The following is a 23,355-nucleotide window of genomic DNA, read 5'->3' as shown; positions in this document are numbered from 1 at the left end:
AGTCACTGTTGCATTAATGATTTAAACCAGCAAAGGATTCTTTGATACTGGATGAATCCACACCACCTGCGATGTTTAGTGCTGCATGCAACCCCACAGTGTCCACACACGAGGATAAGGTGGCTGCTTACCATAAACTGATGTTAGGATAGCATGTATATCATGAGCCCCAGGATGAACTGGCCCCAGTAGATAGTAGAATCTCTTTATGGAATGGCAATCTCCTGCTTAATATACTCCATATGTTCCAAGTATTGCAGAACCAAAGACCACTAATCAAATGATGTGTTAATCGTGAACACCTGGATGGAATTGGCCCCAAGGATCATAGAATCTCTTATTTGGTGTGCTGCGTTATTATAAATAGTGATCGACAGATATCGTTTTTTTATTGCCAATACCGATATTTTGGTCATCGCATATCGGTAATGGCCGATATTGGCCGATATTTTCGTACATTAAAAAAGCATTTTTTTGTATTTATTTTTTTTATGATAGGTACTCTTGTGGAGGCATCTGGGGGTCTAAAAGACCCCAAACTCCTCCTCTGCACTTAAAAGCATTCAAAACGCCAAGTTTGGCTGTTTTAAATGCTGTCATTTTTTTGAATTTGGCGGCGAATACCCGGAAGTGATGTCATGACATCTCTTCCGGGTTTTTACATGGAGACCCAATCAGAGCCAAATGCGGCTTTGATCAGGTCTTCTCTTCGGTGGCCGTGCAGGCTGGTTGCTCAGGTCTCCCGGTGGGACAGGAGACCCGGGCAAGCCGTGGAAGGCGGCGGGAGGGGGGGGACGTTCCCTCCCGCTCTTTGTAATGACAGCCAAGCGGCTTCTCAGCTATGGACACCGGTACCGGAGTGATGCCTCTAGCTGTAGGCATCACTCCGGTAGAAGCACTTTCCCAAAATTTCGGCAATATCAGTAACCTCTGGGGCCGATTCCGATATTTCAGGGAAAGTGCATATCGGCCCTTGATATATCAGCTTTGCCAATAATTAGTCGATCCCTAATTATAAATTCGATGAAAAAATGACCAGCATTTACGAGTGTGCACGGCCGTCTGCAGTGCTGACCGTGCTTGGTGATGATGCGGCTACTGCATCATCACCACGCACGCATAGACATTAGCGCACCATTATACACTCTATGGACATTCATTTTATGATTTTCACCGCAATAATATGTTTATTATTGTTTATATCTTACATGATTGTTTATATTTTATATGTATGTTTACACACATTTTTTTGAGCGCACCAGTATACATTCTTTCTGTTTATCAGATATTGGCTGAAGAGGCATAGCGGGCATTAACTCATTTTTTGTAAGTGGAACCTAAAAATGTAAAATTTGTGAAAAATATTTTTTTGCTTTATTTTCTGCTGTACAACAACATTGTCAGACAAAAGACTATGGTAATTTTAAATGTTAACTCCCAAATACAAACCAAAAATTCAGTCTGAATCAAAATAAAAAGTCAATGCAAAAATGATGTTGATATCAGTAACATGTATTCAGTCTGTCACAGCCTTGTAACTGACTTTAATTAAAGAATCCCTTTGTCAATACATAAAGCCCATAGTTACAACAGGAGTGTACTATACCTCGCTTTATGGAAATCCTGCATTTAACTCCTTTGGCATGTGATCTACTCTCATAATCACAACATGTGCTCAATATGATATCTGCCATGCCTTCTAAATTCATGTATTGATTATCATTCTTGCCATTATCGTCATAAACCAGCACGTGCTTCATTATATCACCATTTCCCACGCAGAGCCTATAATCACCACAGTGCAATTAGGAACTAGTGTCTGACACACATAAGACATTGCCCCGCTCTATAATAAGTAGGGGGATGGTGGAATTTGTCAATACGTAATGGTCAGGCTGCTTAGCTTGCTTTTGCATTGTCGCTGAATTTTAACTGCTAAATAATTATGCATAGCCTTCTAAAACGACAATCAAGTAATTTTCCAACCAATAATTTTTAAGAAGAGATTCTTTTCTTTCATGGTGGGGAAAGATAATTGCTAAGTGTTCCTAATTTTGGGGGACAGACTCAGTGTTTCCCTCTGCGTGCTCACAATGTCTCTGTTTTTATTGTGTGCGCTGCATATGTTAAAATACAGACCCACTGTTACATTATCATGCTCAGCACTCTCAGAGTAGTGTCATGCAGGGCTTAAAAATGGCAGCATTTTCAAGCTAATTGTAATCTGCCTTTTCCCTCGTTGCCACTGTCTGTGTGGAGCTGCAAATCACTCACATGAAGCTGTGAAACTCTTGTCTGACAGAAACTTAAAACCTTCATAAATATTATTGGAGAAGAAAGGCAGATATCACAGCACTATTTAATTTACTTTTACTTTAGCATGCACCTTTTTCCAAAGAACCCATACCTACAGTTACTATCCATGGGCAGGAAATAACTATGGAAACTGCTAACAATATAATAAAAGACCCAATAAGGCAGGGATCTCCAGATGATGGCCTTCCAGCTGTTGCTATACTACACGTCCAATGAGGCATTGTAAAACTCTGACATTCACAGACATGACTAGGCATGGTGGGAATTGTAGTTCCTGAACAACTGGAGGGCCAGAGTTTGGAGGCCCCTGCAATAAGGAGTCAGACCAGTCTTCAATCACACTGATTTTTGGAATGCTTTGTGTGGTGGCATTGTGCTTTATTCTTTAGGAAGAAAAGTTCCCTAATCTTTAAGGGGTAAAAGAAGTGGAAATACAGTTCAATTTCTGAACAGTAGATATTTCTGTTACATTTTTCTAATGTTTTAAAATAGTGAATGGACTACGAGGGTCCTCAACAACACTCTTGCAATCCATTGAAAACTACAAGCCGTCTATGGCAGTGGCAGATGGGACTTGTAGTTTTCTCATTCACAGATTCTTGTGAATGAATGATGTGATCTGCACCGATTTTGAAAAGTGACAGTGGGTGCGGGGAGAGCAACCCACCCTGCAGTCACAGGTTGAGGGGGGGCTGAAAGTAATGGAACATGTTACATGTTACACCCTAAATATGGATGTAACATGTTCCAAAAGGTGAATTTATCCTTTAAATATAGATAGAGGAAATAGGAAGAAATGTACTTATTTATATGGCTTTGTTAACTCTATATAAAATCTCTTACAGGTATAGAAACAAATACATTTGCTTAATTTCATCCACTTGTGAACCTTTCCTTCCTCTTTGTGCATTCATAATTCCCATGAAGCTTCTCAAGGTTACACTTTAGTCAACAGGTTTATACATATAAGAGTTTAATTTATTGTTTATCATCGAGAACAGTAATAGGTGATTTTTAGTATGGTGTTAAGTGTTTAATAAATGAATTACTTTATCAGATAAGGTTATGAAATGAAAGAAAATGTATCCATTAATTGCTGTACCTTGAAGAGTTTTTGTATGGGAAGAATGCAGGCCAATAATTGAGTCCACCCTTTCCTTGTTCCTCTGTCCTATGATTGAAGCCTGGTACATACTATGAGTTTTTTCGCTGGGTTGAGTGAAAAAACTGTCAGATCTGGTCGGAGCTGCTGTACTAACGATTCAATTCATCCTGTATTGAATTGTATTTTAAATGTACTGTCTGCCCTCACATTGTGCGGTGCACAAACTGTTGGCACTATATAAATCCTGTATACTAATAATTATTATTCTTATTCCATTCAGTCCATTCACAAACATCTGGTGATTGGAAAGGCCAAGGAGAGTATTTGACTTTATCCTGATGTTTATAAACTACTGTTGGGATTGCTTAGCAATGTAGAAAGGAAATGGAATATGGTGATGGAATAGTATTCGTACCAAAGAGTGCATTTGGTTCTGTTATATGGCCTCTTAATTCTTGGCTGTTACATGATCACGTAGAGCAGTAACTATACAAATCCGCTAAACATACTAGGCAATCCTTACCATAAGCCATTCCCCAACATAGTTATTGGATGATAAAGGGTTAAAGGCATCCTTTGGCTTTCTCCAAAGGTAAATTTGTCTGGACATAAAAAATATCAGATTTTGAGCTGCATTTTTATGGTATTTTAGCAATCATCCAGTTAAGGGTCAATCTTTTCCTGCCAATTTAATTTTGTTTTTTTACCCTCTTTTCTGAAGTGGTCTATTCATGTTTGGCATACTCTTTTATTGTTTTTGGACTGTTTCACTTGCCACATTAAATCATTTGGGACAGATGGACCTCCAACTATATGGCCTTTTTGGAAATCTGTTCATATTCTGTATTGTCTAGAAATCCACACCTTAATTTTACTTTAGTTGTTAGGGATTTGACATAACTAACTGCTGGTCTAAACCTTAACGTATCAGTCTCCCTCTGTCCAATTGAGCTCTTTAATGACAGATGAAGTGTTCTCACTGGACAGGTAGCAGTTGGCAGAACTTAGGAACCTCTAAGGCCCAGTTCACATAGGGGCGATCCGACTCGGGGGGGGGCGACCTCCGAGGTCACGGTGCGAGCAGCGCGCCGCGACCTCGGAGCGGCCGCCACGGACTTCATAACATTGAAGTCTATGGCGGTCACCTCTGGGTCGCCCCAAAGAAGCTCCGGACCCTTTTTCTAAGTCGGAGCAACTTGTGTCGCTCCTATTAGAACGGGTCCGCAGCTTCCCTATGGAAGGCGACCTGTGAGGCGACCAGGTCGCCTCACAGGTCGCCTTAGTGTGAACGGGGACTTAAAAGTTAAATTAAATCAGGGAGTCCTTCACAAAATACTTTTTTTGGTAAATATTTTGCCTTTTCTGAGACAATTCTCTTTCCCTTTTCTGAGGCATTTTTACTTTTATATATTTTTAAATGGTATACTAAATCTCTTTGGCTTTACAATCATTTGTTGCTCTCTTGTACCTGACCTTTCACAAACAGCATATTTCGCATGATGCCTAAGCCAGCCTCAGAAAAAGAGATATTTAGCTGCACCGAGAATGAAGGCTGAAATAGTTGGAGGGTCCGGGATCTAGGTTGAATCTTGAATGTTGCCTCCCCACGCTGGTTTAAATATCACAAAGACATTTTACAAATGGGCATTTATTCTGTACACCCCCTCCCCCCAAATTATTTTCCTTAAAAATATTTACCAGTACTCATAAAAACTTGATATAAAAAAATGTTCTTTAGGAAGGAACATACATTCCACATTAGTATTTATGCTACCAGTATTAGACTGTTCTGTAAGTCGCCTCCAAAATTGTTCCAGGTTCTTTTTGCTGAAGGCTGCCATTTTGCTAAAGCCAAGAGTCCCTGAACAGCAGTAAATCTTTAGACTGTCAGCAGATTGGCGTTTTCAGCACAGTGCCAAAAAATAGAGAGCAACTGAGCATGTGCAGAAGAGGGTGAGACAGTGTATTACTGGATTTTAAACAGTATAGGCACTTATTTTTATTGTTTTACATACCTATACCTGCAAAACGGGACTTATTTTCTGACTAATGTTCCTTTTTAAATAACAAACTATATGCTGTAGTTTAGTTAAAAAAATAAATAAATAAATAAAAATAAAAAACACCAAATATAATACAAGGCATTTTATTTATGTGACCACGGGGTGACATGAAACACAATGAAACAAAGCTGAATATCCTGTATATTATAGGATATGTTATCCTTATAAATAATGATCATTTTCACAGCAGTGCACAGCAAATTACTTTTATTGCAGGATAAAATACACTCACTAAGGTGTTATGCCATGGTAGGCCTTATGCATGACACTGGGGCATTTTATTTACTTGATATAAGGGGCATTAAACTCGTTGCTTTAAAGAAAAGTAAAATCCAGATGGAAAAATGGCCACGTTTTATGAGGAGTTGTAAAATGGATGGAAATGAAGAGTGAAGCGGCCAAGAGCAGGCACAAAGCTTTATGATGCCCTGGATATTGCAAAGATTCAATTTCACACTATTGCTTCAAGTGCTATTACCGCTACACATTCAAATCTCAGACAGCTCAGTACAACATAGAAGAAAAGCAAGAATATTGTATCTGAGTAGATGGCAAGACAGCCATGCAGTACTAGGGTGCTGGATTGTATTTAGTGTAATACATCCCAATTTAGGTTACAAGGTTCCAGTTGGTGAATACTACATATGTGACTTCAGCAAGGTGATTGAAAAATATCTACAGGAATTCCAAGTGAGTGCTTTTAAGCTGAAAGTTGAATTGCTGGCACAATTCTATCCCATGTTCTGCTGCTATGAGGTTGGCAGAGAAATCCCCATATATTTCAGTGTGGCCAACAAGTAATTATGGTGGGCTGGAGAGCATGAGGCAAAAGTGTTTCAGCGCAACTTTCAGGCCAAAGACGTTCAGGGCCTTGAAAGTCAGTTGGATGCTTATCGTCACATTTCCAAAAATGAAACTATAATAGCTTTGGGTCCATTTTTTAAAAAGTTTTTTTTTATGCACAGCTATTTAAAACATATGTTTTACATCTCCAAACTTCTTATGGAGTTAGGGAGGGGGGAGAGAGAAATGGGTCACTACTCTGATTCTTGAATATACACCCAAGTCCTGCTGGAAAATGAAATCAACATTTCCATAAAGCTGGTCAGTAGAGGGAAGCATGAAGTGCTCTAGAATTTTGCTGGTAGAGGGCTGTGCTGACTTTGAACTTGATAAAACACAGTGGACCAATGCCAGCAGATGACATGGCCCCCCAAATCATCACTGACTGTGGAAACTTCACACTGGACCTCATGCAACTTGGATTATGTGCCTCTCAGCTCCTCCTCCAGACTCTGGGACCTTGATTTCCAAATGAAATGCAAAACTTTCCACAGTCTGTGATGATTTGGGGAGCCATGTCTGTTGGTGCTGATCCACTGTGTTTTATCAAGTCCAAAGTCAGCGCAGCTCTTTACCAGGAAATTCCAGAGCACTTCATGCTTTCTTCTGCTGACCAGCTTATGGAGATGTTGATTTCATTTTCAAGCAGGACTTGGCACCTGCCCACACTGCGAAAAGTTCCATTACCTTGTTTAATGATCATGGTATCACTGTGCTTGATTGGTCAGCAAACTTGCCTGCCCTAAACCCCATAGAGAATGTGTGGGGTATAGTCAAGAGGAAGATGAGAGACACCAGCCCCAACAATATAGAGGAATTGAAGACTGCTATCAAAGAAACCTGGGCTTCCATAACACCTCAGCAGTGGTTTTTTTATTGGCCGTATGTAATATTTAAATTTTCTGAGATACTGAATTTTGCTGTAAGCCATAATTATCAAAATTAAAATAAAGAAATGCTTGAAATATATCACTTTTTGTGTAACGCATCTATATAAAATATATGAATTTCACTTTTTTAATTGAATTACTGAAATAAATTACCTTTTTGATTATCTTATAATTTTATGAGATGCACCTGTATATATGATTTATGTCATAGCGCAGGGGTACTTCCGGCTAAGCAAATAGAGACCGGTGGTTCTTTAACTTTTTTTTTTTTTCCGCCAATCCTTTATTTTTTTGTGTTCACTTCTAGTCACATCTGATTAGTCTGTTTCCCCATAAGGGAGATTCACTCCCTCTATTTGTCCCGTTTGCCATTATTACCAGAGATGTATAGTAACTAAGTAGAACTACTTCACTACTGTACTTAACCACTTTGCCACTGAGTACCGTAGTACTACTGCGGCAAAGTGGCTCGTTATCGTCTGACGACGTAGACCTACGTCGTCAGACACTCCCCCTTGTGGGCGGCGCTCGCGCGCCGCCGGAGGCGCGCTCCCGCTGTTTTCATTCACAGCGGGAGTCGGGCCAGGGGAGGAGCAGCGGCGATCGCCGCTGCTCTGCCCCGATCGTCGGGGATCTAGTGTGGAGATCCGCCCACCTGTGTAAACACAAGCGGGCGGATCTCCCAAGTGACAGGGAGTGACAGATCGGAGTGTTCAGCATGGCTCACACAGTCACCTCCCCCCCACACGTCAGTAAGCACCAGGCATACATTAACCCCTCCCTCTCCAATAAAATTAACCCCTTCCCTGCCAGTGTAATTTTTACAGTAACAGTGCATATATATAGCACTGATTACTGCAGTAATGTCACTGGTACCCCCAAAAGTGTCAAAAATGTCAGTCAAGGGTCCGATCTGTCCGCCGCAATGTCGTAGTCCCGCAAAAAAAATCGCAGATCGCCGCCATTACCCGTTAAAAAAAAAAACACCAAAAATGACAGAAATCTTTCCCTTTGTTAGTAAACGCAATAACTTTTGCGCAAACCAATCAAAATACGCTTATTGTGAATTTTTTTACCAAACATAGGTAGCAGAAAACAAATTGGCCAAAATTTTAAAAAAATTTTGATTTTTAAATTTTTTGGGGGGAATTTCATATAAAAAAATGTGAAAAATATTGTTGTTTTTTCAAAATTTACGCTCTTTTTTTGTTTATAGCGCAAAAAGTAAAAATCGCACAGGTGATCAAATACCACCAAAAGAAAGCTCTGTTTATGGGAAAAAAAGGACGTAAATTTTGTTTGGGTATGGCTTTGCACGACCACGCAATTGTCAGTTAAAGTCGCACAGCGCCGAATCGCAAAAAGTGGCCCAGACGTAAGACAGCAAAATGCTCTAGTGGTAAAGTGGTTAAGTACCGAAAGGTGATATCTGTACTTTCCTAGAGTAGAATTTTTTTCTCCTACTTCCACTTTTACTTCACTGCATTTTTTCAATGATTTCAATACTTCTACTCCGATATTTTTTACTCGTTACAATTATAAAAATTACCACTGCCAGAACAGTAGATGGCAGGTTTCATGAAGCTCAAAACATGTGTATTATCAGCGCATACGAACATAAAAGCTACTGTATGTATAAATAAAAGCTGCATTTGAAATAATAAAAAACAATATGATGTTCAAACTTTTGACTTCTTTCTTTAAATACATAACACAGTACTTGTACTTTTATTTTCAGTACTTGAGTAGCAATTTTTTTTCAAAACTACTGGAACTTTTACTTTCAGTACTTGAGTAGCAAAATTTAAAAAAAAAAACTACTTGCAATACTTAAGTAGAAAAAATGTTGAATACTTTAGTACTTCTACTCAAGTCACTTTTTGATCGAGCACTTGTACTTTTACTCAAGTATGGGTTTCGAGCACTTTATACAACTCTGATTATTACCAAAAGTGAAAGAAAATCCCAAATTTCGGGCTGTCACCAGAACAGAAATATAGAAGGGAAATATTCCAGTGGAGACAGTAGTTCTGGTAACCCAGTTGACAACCAGTAATTCCCTCACTTTTTAAGGATTTTCTTCTCACTTCCTGTTATAAGACAGGAACTAAAGGGAAATCTCCCTAGTGAGACAAAAATGGCACCACAAACTGACAAGGGTTACAACCCTCTTTTACTTTAGTCAAGCTGAAAAAAGAGTTTTGACCACAGTTCTACTTTAAGCAATAGCTACTGGCTCTGCAAGTCAGCTCTTTTTCATATTGCAGATGGCATTTCTGACACAGCAAAGCTAAAATATTATTTTCTCTTGCAAAGTATATGAGATCAGATCTATAAACTACTCCTTATTCATTGGTCATTTTTAAAGCTGGAAAGCAGTTTTGCTGGTAATAGAATAACAAGAGAAAAAGACAACACAGTTCCTTACTTGAGCTCCTGTGAACTGGTGGCCATCATGCTACGAATACTTTTATCAGCCAATGGACAACCAGACAATCTGCAAGAAAATATATGTTTTTATGTAAAGAAGTAGGTAAATTGCAAGTTCAGGTTAACAAGCTTTCTACATATGAGCTTTTCACCACTGATAGCAAGAGAACACTAACTTACATTGTTTAAATTATTAGATTCAGTGACTAAAATCCCTAATTCACACATATATGTTAAAATAATAAAAAAAAATGCCTCCCATATTTTTAAACCTGCAACTTTCATTTAAATAATAGCTGGTGATCCTGGTTCTTGTTCAGGCCCGTGGTAGAAACTACTATTGGCCATGTCAACACAAGTTGTGCAGATATGGTTTACCCTAGTCACCATCAGAAAGCTGGTTCAGAGTAGTGAAGTGAGACCAATGTTAGAATGAGTGTCCTGAATGGGAAGTGGTAGGAAGAGGATTGAGGATAAGCATCACTGAGATGCAAAAAATGGGTAAAAGTATTTTTTTTTTTTTAAACATGCCAATTTTTTATGAGAAACATAGATTAAGCTAACTTTAGGGTTTAGATCTACTTTAATATTTTTAATTCCTCAGTTGCCAAAAAAACCCTAATAAAAAAATGATAAATTTCAGAGCTTCTGAGTGCTTACGTTATTAAGTCCTTCTTGCTCTCTTTACACTGAGGATATTTGGGTTTAGGGCTTGGAATTGTGACTTCACCAGGGTACCTTCTATCTTCCATGGCATCATGAAATGGATCCAAATCATCATGCTGTAAAATATATACATAAACAAATAGATTAAAATAGGTATTTTGTACTAAAAGTCTGGCAATATGCATTCAGTAGAATCACAAGGTAGCAGAATAATTGACTACAATTTCTGTATTGATTTAATATTATGTGTCCACTTTCTTTTCATCAACTCAGATATACATCACATACGATTTGCTTTTTAAATAAATTATTATTCTAAATTTACTTTAACAAATAGTGCCCTCCAAATCCAACAAATGGTGGAAAATGTGAAAGTCTGTTTAGAGAAAAACTAACCAAAAAATAAACCTTTCCTATTTATAGATATCTTTGATTTCAGAGAAAAAATACTCTTGCTGATTGTGGATGTTTTTTTTTTTTCTTTTGTGTATTCAAAAGTCCTAAAGTTAATAGATTAAATAATTTCCACTATAACTCTCAAGCTTGAAGTGGTAATAAACCCAAAAATAAACATTTATTATGTTAAAGCTTACCAATTCATAGATGTGAAAGCTGCATTAATTTTCCTTTTTAGGCTTTCTTTCTTCTAGTTTCATCTGGTGATCTAGTCAGCAAGTCTGTTTTACAAAAGCACAAGCTCTCCAGTAGAATGTATCAGTTGCAGAGATGAGACAAAGCACTAGAAGGTGTTCTTACAGTGATCAACTTTTATTTATTTATAAAAAAAAAAAAAAAACCTTTATCTCAAAAGGAAAAAAATGTGCGCTGCAACTGATTATAAAGTGTGAGCTGGAGTTTGGCTTCAGTTTCTTATTGTATTTATATCTGCTAGTACATCCCCTCCCTCCCAGGTTGACAATGCTTTTGTCCCCCATGCTCATTCTTTCAGAGTGGGGGCACTCTAATACAGGAGATGTGTTGCTAGCCAGATCACCAGGGAAAAAAGGCCTAAAAAAGAAAACTGATGCAGCCCCCAAATCTAATGATTGATAAATTGCAATATATTACATTTTTATTTTAGGGTTTCATGCTGTTTAAAGTTTATATTACTGCAGTCCTGGATACCCTAAACCTGAAAGAAAAAGCTAAAATAATGAATAATACCTTCAATTTTTATTTTGGGAAGTCGTTCAACACTGATGGTAATCTACGTTTAATGCTTCTTTGCAAATAAAAACATCATCTTCTGCAGCAGTGGTGTAATATATCAGAAGATTTCCGATCAGGAAACACAGTAAGGAAACCCATAAACAGACAGATGTCCCCTTAGCCTAGGTTCAAATCTGTGCCGGTGGTTCCTGTTGTGGGTCCGCACCTGTTCCCGCAACCACAACCACCTGCACAGAAAAACGTGCTGGATGCGTGTGGATGGCATTAGTCTTTATGGCACACGGAATGCACTGGAAATTACATCTGCACTGGGAGATACACTGCACCTGCAGTTCCTGTGCAGGCTGTGATTTCTAAAATGCTGCAGGGATATTTTTCCTGCTTTTGGCCTCTTTCACACGGAGTGGACCATATTTCGATCCGCTCCGGCACTTTTTTTTTTTTACGGACATGTCCGCATATCATCCCATCCGTTTGCAGATGATATACGGAGATAATGTATGTCTATGTGATTGCGGATGTCAGCAGATGACACCGCTGACATCCGATTTTGCGTCCTTTCCATTTTTTAAGCGGAAGAAAAATAGGGTTCTGCTCCGTTCCAAAAAACGGAACAGAACTGAAAGGACGCAAATCGGATGTCAGCGGATGGTCATCCGCTGACATCCGCAATCCCATTGACATGCATTATGTCTGTATATCACCCACAAACGGATGGGGTGATATACGGACATACGGAAGGCCGGTGTGAAAGAGGCCTTAGGAGACAGCCCATTCAATGTGAACCAGGCCTTAAAGGCTTGTTCACCTGTGCAGCAGCCCTTCCTTCCCCTCTGAAAAGCATTCAGCGGTGGATTGCTTTTCAGAGGTGTTTGACAGGTGGTGAGGAGGCAATATGTTGCCTGTTGATATGTCATATGTTGCAATAAGATTTAACCCTGTAAATGCTGCAATACTGTGTCGCAATCACATGCATTTCACGCAGTTGCAGGGGGTTACAGCATGGTCCCATATATTTGCATGGGTCATGTTCAGCGAAGGCTTAATTTTTCCCATGGCTGCGAAGCGCAGCATTGAGGCTATGGCATGTGTTCAGCCATGAGTGGCTGCATGGCTGTGCTCAGGTGGGCGATTGGGAAACCATAACACTGCAGCTCAACCATCTGGTTTAATTACACCCCTGGCTATGTAAACAAACACTAAGACTGATTTTTGGGGAGAGATCTGCCAATTTTTCAGTTCTGGAACTTACTGTGGTACTCAATGTTTGTTATGTGGTGCACATATGGTATTTTCCCACATTTTTCTCTGTCTAGGCCCTATTTTCTGGAATGATTTCTAGTGCTTGTGAATCTGTGCACAGAATGTAAACAGTAATAATAATAAACTATATCCAATGCATACATTATTTTTCATTGTTAAACGATAGTAAAGTCTAGGGAGAGAAAAAAAAATATCTCCCTGCAAGTTTAGGGAATATTGTGCTAATGGAACGTATACTAGCACATAATGAAAGACTTACCTTAAAACAAAGCCCTCCAGAGGCACGCTGTCAGCACAGACAGAACTTCCATCTTCCTGCCAGGTTCCCGGGCTGCAGTCCTTTGAATGGCTGAGACACATGGGAGCCCCAATTTTGGCACAGCGCTCTGAAGGGACACATGTTCAGTATGCCATCCCTTCAAAGCGCAGTGTGCATGCAAAAATAGTAAATATCTCCTCTGTTTAGGAGATATTCCATGTATCGATAACTGTAAAAGTTATGAAGCGGTGTTTACTACCACTTTAAAAGAGAAGTTTGGGATTACAAAAACCCCCAAAAATGTTTATACTCACCTAGGTGGATACAGCATCAGTCCTATGCTGCATCTGTCCCCCTTCCACCTCTACACTAAGAACTGAGCGATCAAAGACAACTGATCACTCAATTCCTGGTCTTCAGTGAGAAGAGAGCCAGTGACCATCACTCACCGGCTCTCTGCTTCAAGACCAACTTACAGTATATTCATTTAAATATCTTCCTTATCCAACGTAAACCAAAGATTAAAATAAAGCATACCTATAAGTAGAGTATACTTGAAGCAACTCTGTCACATAAATAAATATTCTAATAAAAGCTGTTTCTATATAAAAGAAGATATTTACTTTCCTCTGTTCAGAGACAACACTTTCAGGAGTCCCCCCATGGTTCCCAGCTGTGTTCAGTGGTCCCTTCACATCTTTACAGAACATAGTAGGGGTTGGCGGGAGGGACTACTGAGTGCAGTAGGGAATCAGGAGATTGACACACCTGAAGTACCTGTTTTTGAATATATTTTGGACAGCAATTTCTCTTAATCAGGGCAGCAATTGATGAGCTGAGCATCAGGAGAAATAAGCAAATGCTTTCTTCTCTGTAGAGACAACTTGCGTTGAAGTTTTACCTATGCAACACAGGAAATTTTCCGAAGTTAGGGGAATCCTCTCTTTTACAGTTCATTTGTGTTGAGCCATATAATTTTACAATGGAGACTTTCAACCACAAATAAATGCATTCGTAGTGTCAAAGTCAGCTCAAGTATTGAAATACCAGTTTTATACATGAGGGTTGTGTATATGGTCAGGAAGGTCATCATCAAGGGATATGCTTATGATTGTCCTAAAGTGTGCTAAATAAGAAAAGCTTCTGGCACCCAACTTTACCAATCAGTCCTTGCTAGTCTTCTTTGCTCTGTGGATGGACAGAGCACAAGCTGTATCTCCCCTGGTCAACAGAGTTTACACATGCCTCCTCATTGTATTGTCTCTTGTACAAGCTTCTGATGTCCCTACTCTGAGCAGAGTATTTTGGATTATGGCACTGCAAGGAGCAATTAGTAAAGAAAAAAACCCTCCTATGCTGAAGCCTAAAAAAAAAAAAAACAGTTGCTGTGGGCACTGGCCTTATGTTGTAGATAGGAGCAGGTGCTCCCTGTAAATAACATTTGTGTAGTACAGGCCTATCAAATGAGAACAATGATAATGCATCAATGTCCTGATAATATTATGGTTGTATCTAGACTTCTGCGACTCTTCATAGACATCTACAGTATGTCTGCATTCATATCTATATTTATATCTCTATCTATAGGGCTGTGTAAGGCCTATTAGCTGTCAAAGACCTACACCATCACCAGCACTCTCAGACACACCAGTCCTTCCAGCAAGTATCAAAGCTTACAAACTGCAAAATTATGAAATATCTGGTCCACATCTCCAGAAAACCAGTGAGAGATGAGCAGCAGTATTTCTGTGTGACCACATGGAACTCCCCAAAAATAAAAAATGTATGACTTTCAAGAAATGTGTAATGATGATGACAATGACGATGATAATAACATTTGTAATAAAACGACAATTATGGTCATTTATGTATCTGAAATAACATCTAATTTCAAATGCAGAAAAGGGTCAGTTTTGTAGACTGGAAAAAAAAGCCTGTGTTGTCCATAGCAAGCTAATATGTTCCATTTTCTTTTAACCTTTGACATTTACATATTATTGGTTGCTATGGACAATGCAGCCACTATTCTCTCTTTTAAACATCAGAACTTTGTGTTTCCTTTATATGGATGGAACATACATTAATGTCTTTGGAATCATCTTCATCTATCCGCCTGGGTTTCATTTTAGTGTAGTCTACTGGTAAGTCCCAGCAGTCACTGTCAGTCATTTGGTAACACTGGCTATTCAGCATTGCCTGCCGCTGTGGCGACATGGATTCCAGTGGAGTTAGGATGGAGCAGCAACCATCTCGTTGTCTTTGTTTGTTCATGCTAAGGTCCAGTGTTCCATTTTCATCCACATCAATGTCAGGATTCTGAAAGGAATGGATGGATATTGTGAAATTAGCTTTTCACTATTTTCTTTGTTTCTACTTTTTTTTTTTCTTTAGTATTGGATTATGTGCTTCCTGTAGGTTACCCGCAATGAGTCGTGATAATGTGCCCACACACAGCAGCCTTGTCTTATGTAAGGCTTGATTCTCTCATGCAGGCATATAATGTGAAATAGAAAAATGAAATTCTTTTCACTGTTGCATCTTCAATGAAAATATAAAAGAAAAGTAAGGATCTTGTCTCTTTATTTTTTTAATATTATGATTAGAGGCTGATGACTTCTTAACATTGACATGTTACAAATATTACATGATAAATGTTATGGCTAACTATTATAAAAGAATCCCACCCTGGGATTTTAAGAGGAGGAACATTAGATGACAGATAAGGGAGGGTAAATTAAACAAATACAATATTACATTTTACATTGCAGAGCTTTCCCAGTCTGAACAGGAACAAACCTCTGCTAGCCAGGCCCAAATGAAAGCTGGGTATTACTGCCAGCACAGCACATGGATGGTATTGTTCTTTACCCTCAAAGCTGCTTAAACACAACCCAGATTCTCAATGTTGGCACAGCATCTAAGAAACAATCTAGGACCAGGCAAGATAATCCTTCTACACTTGCTTGTGTAAATGCCCCATGCGTAAATGAGGCACGGGAGGCTCATGTGTTTTTGAAGACCAGTAATAGACTCCAAATAGGAACATTTTGGCAATAGTCCCATGCCCATAGCTCTAAGATTTTTTGATCTTTTACTTTTACAGTGGTCCATTTGTGGTCTTCATAATCAAAAAAGTGAGTCTGAAGCCTCCAACAAATCTGGAAGAATTGTATTTGTTAACATCAATGTGAAAGTACTTTGAGTAATATAGTTGGATATATTAAAGATTAGTGAGCAGACACCCATTGCTGGAATTATTATCACCCAATACTTCTAGGTGTTTTGGATGTCTGCCTCTTATTGCTGCACTTTGGTGTTACCCACACAACAGCTTTATCACTAGTGTGTCCTTTCAGAGCTGCAAGGAGACATTAGTGACATGGCAGCTGGTGGATGAGCCACAACACTCAGAGACATCCAACCCGCTCGGGAGTGTTAAATTCTCAAAAAGCTTTGCCAGAGAGTAAAGGCTAGATACAACAAAATTAGTACTGGTAAGTATCATTATTATAGTTTTACTTGAACTTATTAGCAACTGTGTTAAATGTAGAGCTTCATTCCTAGAAATTTTCCTTTTCATATATTTGCATGTGCAATAATTCAATGTATTCCTATATTTGTAATTCATTTTTATTGTTTGTGCAACTGTGCCTTCAGCAGTGTTGGGGGTAACGAGTTACAGAGTAACGGATTACAGTAACTACATTACTTTTTATGGTAACAAAGTAACGTAACTAGTTACAATGCTAATATTGGTAACTACACTACTTTACTAGGCTATAGGAGGCAACTACTCTACTTTACTAGGCTATAGGAGGTAACTACACTACTTTACTAGGCTATAGGAACACGCTTTCCTGCGTTACCCAAGCCGTGCGATACAATCGTTATTTCGAAGAATAGAGAGGGATGAAGTTTATGACTTTTTGTTGCACTTTATGTTTTATTCTGTTTTTTCAGGTTTTGTTCTCATGTTTCCCAAAGCCTGTGTTTATACAATAAACTCTATGCAGAAAGAGTGTCATGTATCTTCTTCTACGCGGCCAATTAAGAAAGAGAAAAGTAAAGTAATAAGTAGTGAAGTTACTTTTCAAATGCAATAACTAGTAAAGTAATCTCGTTACAATTTACAGAAGTAACTAGTAACTAGTTAAATTTTTTGAGTAACTACCTCAACACTGGCCTTCGGTTAGTCTAAGTTTGTACTTGCAGATGCTTAGATATTAGTTGTCATTGAACATGTTTTGGGGCCATTGTTGCTGTGTTGTGTGATTAATTATAACAGATTTGTGACACAGATTTGTGCTATATGACTGATTCAATGAGAAGGTGATGGAGACATGTTTTTCTTATTGGCTGATGTTGGTTCTTATGATTTTAGGAAGTATGGCTAATGACTGTTACAGCCCCTGCCTAAGTTAGTGAAGCAAGGTATATTTATATGAACATGTATGACAGTGGTGGGTGACATGAATAGGACACTTGCAAGAGTGAATGGGAAAGAAATGATCCATGCAACCAATGAGCTGGGTAGAATGATCTGGACAGGAGATACTGCATTGCAACCGAATGCAAATGATTTCAATGAATTCTCTAACTCAGCATGACACCATTCATACAGTAAACCCTTTAGAATACCCTTTAGAATACAAGACAGGACCTCTTGGAGGCCATTTCATTAATCACATGAAAACGAAACATCATTAAATCATATTTGTACCAGATAAAGTAGAATCAAGCTGGTGGTCACACAATGGGAAACTCATTTGGAAATGTCACTACCTTTCATCCACCTCTAACACATTTTTTACAAGATTTTAAAAAAAAGCAAGCATTACGTTTTCATTTCAGTTTTGGAAAGTTCTCTCTGTGCTTGTGTGGGTTTCCTCCAGGTACTCCAGTTTACTCCCACATGCCAAAGACCTGCAGGTAGGGTAAATGGCTCCTACATTTGCCCCATAATGTGTGTGTATGTATGCATGTGAGATAGAGACCTTAGACTGTAACCTCCATGAGATACTGATGTGAATGTGCAAAGCTCGTGATCAGCATACTTGTTCTAGGCCAGTGACTCGAAAACTACAGAAGCCATTGGATGAATATGACAGTCAGGCATTTAGTATTTACATTAGTAGAGGACAACAATGGCAGCATCTATACTTTCTCATTTACACCAATGAAAACTCTTCTTACTGTCTTCTACAACCTAAGGTGTAATTCTAGAGTATATATGCCCAATTATTGTTGTAATCAATAGGTATCTATAAAGCTGAATTAGAAGTAATGGTTAGACTTCCACGTTACAGTAAGCTGCAAGTTATCAATGTAATAGCCCTGACCTATCACTTAGCATTGATTGGAACAAATCACCAAGCTGAAATATACGGTCAATTGCAAGAAGTGAGTGTGTGTAGAGAGGAGGGAGGGTAGGAGTGTACAATTAATCATTCTAGACTCTAATAAAGCACTCCCTGCTCCTGGATGATGACCTATCATTACAGGAACATTATCTTAAATAGCTGGCTTCTTACAGGATAAAGCAAGGTTAGAACCAAGTATTATAGACCATTCCTACCTGTAACTCTACATCTCAAAGTAAAGGTAAAATCCTCTAGCATGATTTTCAATTAACAAGTGTCAGGATATGAGGACACTGCACACATTTTAGTCTACAGCCTTTGAGATGTACTGTACATACAGTATGTATATAATATATAAGCATACAGTTTATGCAGTCCTTATGTCTCTAGCGGTCAGGAGCACAAGGGTAGGCGCTTATTGTGTTGTGAAACAAGGCATCCATGGCTCTCCTTCAGATGTGCACTCAGCTAAAGGTGCTGTAAATATTTAAAGTAAATATACCTCTTGATGGTAATTAATTTATATTCAATATAAAAAATACCACCACATGTGCTGCGCACAAAATAGTGGAAAATAGGGGCGGAAATTGACTGCGCTCTGAGATTGCAGCTTGACTCCTTATCTCATAGGGGATAACTTGGCCACTGAATAAGTGATACAGGCACCTATAGCACCTATCCAAAATCCTAGTTCCAATGCTCTCTCCTCTAGGAACTTACTATAGATAACTCACAAAATTCACAAGCTCGCTCATATCCCAGCTGAGAAACCGCGAGACATCCTCGCGCGTCTCCATTTCTTCCAATCCAAGGAGCATCTTCTAGCAACAAAAAATCTCTCTCCACTACCTGAACCTTATACAGACTTATCACTATAGTCTGATATCTCGGCAGCAACCACTCAGAGGTGAAGAGAATTTGCATGCCTGACCTCCACCCTCCGGGAGCACAGCATCCCAAATACATGAGGCTTCCCATTTAAGCTATTTGTCACCTACCAGGACAAATCTACTACTATATACCACCTTTAACAAGGGTTTAAACAGCTCCACAACTGGGGTCTTTCCCCTTCGCCTGGAAACCTTCCCTCAAACTGCTCTGCTCCATCTCGCATGTCTGAATCCTGGAACACTGTTAATAATACCTAAGGTGTTTCATGTCATCATGATGTTCTAACCTGTAATGGCCTTTATCAACATATTCCCCTGTGCTTGATCTGGATGTTCTGTTTGAATGCTATCTTCAATGTTAAATGTTCTTCTTCCTGAAATAATGTGTGTCATGCACACTTTGACCCTACTTCTTACCTCCTTCTTTTTCACCTCTACTTCTCCCTCTCTCCCCTCCTCTCCTAAAATGTTCTAGTACGCATATTGCATATATTCTGTTATTGACAGTTGTATTGTTCAATATCACCCTACATGGATGCACCTTGTTTTCCCAAATCTCCCTTGCTGCTATTGATGCACTCTACATACTCAAGAGCATTTTCCAACTTTTAACATATGTCTATTAAAATATTATCCGTGAACACCAATGGGCTTAATAGTCCCTTTAAACTAACGCTGCTATGGAAAGAAGCAATTTCTTCCAAGTGAAATATTTTATGCATGTAAAGATGGTACAGCGCCACTAAATAGATAACTAACTAATTGAGAAGGTGAACCAAAGTCCATAAGTCCATAAGAGGGAAATTTCAAATGCTGGGAATATGACCGTGAATCCCACATCAATCTTGCAAGTAGAGTTTCAGGCAGAGATCACATTAACAATAAGGATGTAACCTTACCGGACAGTTGGACCCCCTGTTACGGAAGGTCAAACAGGCATGCGATATCCACCACCAGGAACAAAACTGCAACAGAATTCCTCTCCTATCGACCACAGACACTCCGGGTAACCATAGACCATGGATCCGGCGAACCTCACTGAACCCCAGGTGCACACAACTGTCCAGTAAGGTTACATCCTTATTGTTATTGCAATAGTTATTTGCTGTGACTTCAATGTTGTCATTGAATCTTATATCAACCAATGTTACATGTAGACCTTCCTCATCTTTGTCCGCCCTCATTTCCGAGGAAGACCTCTTTGATGCTTGGTGATGTATTCATGGCAGCGAACAAGACTATACCTTCTTCTCCCCAGTACACAAGGTATACTCTAAAATAGACTTCTTTCTACTAGACAAATTCACTCTGCAACAAGCTACCTCTGCCCGTATTGGCACTATAACATGGCCAGACCACGCACCCATTTTTCTAGAACTATCTCTAGCTCCTAATTGCAATGTGCCTTCTCCCTGGAGACTAAACCCCTCAATGCTCTAAAACCCATTATACCAGAAACAAATCGTCTCTGCTATTCATAATTTTTTCCAAGACAATGAAGGCTCACTCTCTAGCCTACCCTATTATGGAATGCCCATAAGGCTTCACAAATCCCTAGGTCCAGGCGGCTTTATAAGGCATATCCTCACTTGTTTAGCTATTCTCGCAAACGTGTATTCGGTCATTCCAAGATCTTACTGATACCTACTCTCCCCCAAAATCCTCCTTCTACAAATATCTTCAAGTACGACACACCCTACAACATCTACAGTTTCAAGAGGAGACACTTATGGACGATATTCTGAGCATTTTTGACACCTCCAAAGCATGCCAGAAAGGAATTTCACCCATATACTCTTTACTTTCTAAACCATCCTCTACAGGGAAAACTACTGCTATGTCATCATGGGTAGGGATGATCGAACTTTTGAAAAGTTCGGTTCGACCAGAACACCCGAACTTCCCATAAGTTCTGCCCGGATTTCAGAACCCCATTGAAATCAATGGGACCCGAACTTTGGTAATCAAAAAACACCATTTTGAAGCCCTAAAACCCAATAAATGCCCCTAAAAAGTGCCTAGGGTTCTGGGTCATGCCCCAGGGACTATTAATCACACAAAAAAGGTTCTTAAAAATTGTCATTTTTGATAGAGAGCCAATTATTGAAAAAAAAAAGAGATTTTTTTTAATTTTGACTTTGGATTTAGTGTCTGGGGGGTCTAAAAAGTCTACCTGTGAATTTTCAGCTCTGTAGCATGTCCAGAACCATAAAAAAAAGATTGTTTGTATTAGGTCACTTATAGAACAGGGATATGGCTTCGCTATTTTCACACCTTACATAGTTACATAGTTACATAGTAGGTGAGGTTGAATAAAGACAACAGTCCATCCAGTTCAACCTGTGTAGGTGTGTGTGGCTGCAATCATCTCACATACCACTGAATGTTCTGATCCTTGAGATGTACGTCTAATAGTCTTTTGAAAGCCACCATACTTCCCGCAGAAACCACCTCAATAATTCCACAATATTGTAGCCCTAACCATAAAGAACCCCCCACGTTGCCTGAGGTTAAAACGCTTCTCCTCTAATCGCATTGTATGCCCCCGAGTCCTCATGCAATCCCTTCGACTGAACAGCTTTTTTTCTAAGCTGAGATCCCCATTGAGATATTTAAAAATTTCTATCATGTCCCCGCTCAGGCGTCTCTTCTCCAGGGAGAATAAATCAAGCGATTGCAGACGCTCTTCATAATTAAGGTCCTCCAATCCCCTAATTAGTTTAGTTGCCCTTCTCTGGACTCTCTCCAGCGCCAACACATCCCTCCTGAGGACTGGCGACCAGAACTGGACAGAATACTCCAGATGCGGTCGGACCAGAGTTTTATACAGTGGAAGGATTATAGTTTTATCACTGGAATACATCCCTTTGTTTATGCATGCTAATATTCTGCTGGCCTTGGCAGCTGCCGCTTGACATTGCATGCTGTTGCCTAGTCTATCATCAACCAAGACTCCCAGATCTTTCTCCATTTTTGATTCCCCCAAGGGTTCCCCTCCTAATGTGTATTGTGCTTTTATGTTTCTAGTCCCCAAGTGCAAAACCTTACACTTCTCCACGTTAAACCTCATTTGCCAAGTCGTTGCCCACTCCGTTATTTTGTCCAGGTCATTCTGTAGGAAAAAAACGCCAGCCCTAAAAAAAAAACGCCCAGGTGTGTTTTTGCAGCAGGCGTTTTTGTGGACATTTTTTGGGGGTCTTTGGAGGCAGGCAAAACATCTGAACTTCTGTTTTGGTGGTATATACACACACACACTTATATGTATTTTACACATACACATATATAGGTGTGATAGGAGCGTAACAATATTGGTGTTAATTATTTAATTAGCGCAAGTATAGTTTTCTGCTCCTTTCACACCTATATATGTGCAGGTGTATATATACAGAAATGTGTGTGTATATATACCCCAATACACAAGTTTAGATGTCATGCCTGACTCCAAACTTGTCCTCCAAAAATCCCTATTAACGCCTGCAGCCAAAAAGCAGGCTGACAGGCGAGAAGCCATATCGCTGCTCTGAAAGTGACCTAAGAGAAACAATGTTTTCTCTATAGCGGTCACCCTGCCATAGCAGTCAGTGTCAGTTCACCCTACACTACATTACAGCCACCCTGGCACTTAACACTTTCCCTACAGAAACTAAATTTTTGCATCTAACTAAAGTGAAAAATAGCACCCTAACTACACTAGATATCCCTTTCCTCACACTAATAAATGCTAAATGACACTTTTGAAGCAAAATTAACAGAACTGCTTCCACTCTCTTCCATGTCCCTGTATTACAATGCTAGGAATTTGGCGGGGGCTATCTTATATACTGGGGGCGTATTCACTAATTATTGGCCTAGGGACCCCCTAGTCACTCCAATCACATTCCTAGCATTCTCCTGCCCCCTCAATTGGCTTTTACTAATGGTTCTGGTCCAATCACAGGCTTTTAAAGCCCAGTTCCTGTCCCATTGCATTTTGGTTGGTTCTGGTTGCCGAATTCCGAACTTTTTCAGCAAAGTTCTAAATTCGGCCGAACCTCGAACAGTCAATGTTCGGGTCGAACCGATGGTCGACCCGAACCGTTCGATCATCCCTAATCATGGGA

General features: G+C 39.4%; 1 protein-coding gene across 1 annotated transcript in view; it reads right to left on the bottom strand.

Moving 5' to 3' along the window:
• The window catches only part of MYT1L (myelin transcription factor 1 like), a 451,852-nt gene that overhangs the window by 44,139 nt on the left and 384,358 nt on the right, over positions 1 to 23,355 (bottom strand). The window contains exons 12-14 of the mRNA XM_082250801.1: positions 15,085 to 15,321; positions 10,308 to 10,429; positions 9,646 to 9,714 (exon numbers count right to left, since the gene is read on the bottom strand). Coding sequence (XP_082106927.1) covers positions 9,646 to 9,714; positions 10,308 to 10,429; positions 15,085 to 15,321 — 428 coding nt within the window. The remainder of the gene's footprint in view (positions 1 to 9,645; positions 9,715 to 10,307; positions 10,430 to 15,084; positions 15,322 to 23,355) is intronic.

Source organism: Pelophylax lessonae, assembly GCF_965119305.1.
Source record: "Pelophylax lessonae genome assembly, chromosome: 3".
NCBI lineage: Eukaryota > Metazoa > Chordata > Amphibia > Anura > Ranidae > Pelophylax > Pelophylax lessonae.
This window is presented reverse-complemented; position numbering and strand designations above follow the sequence as displayed.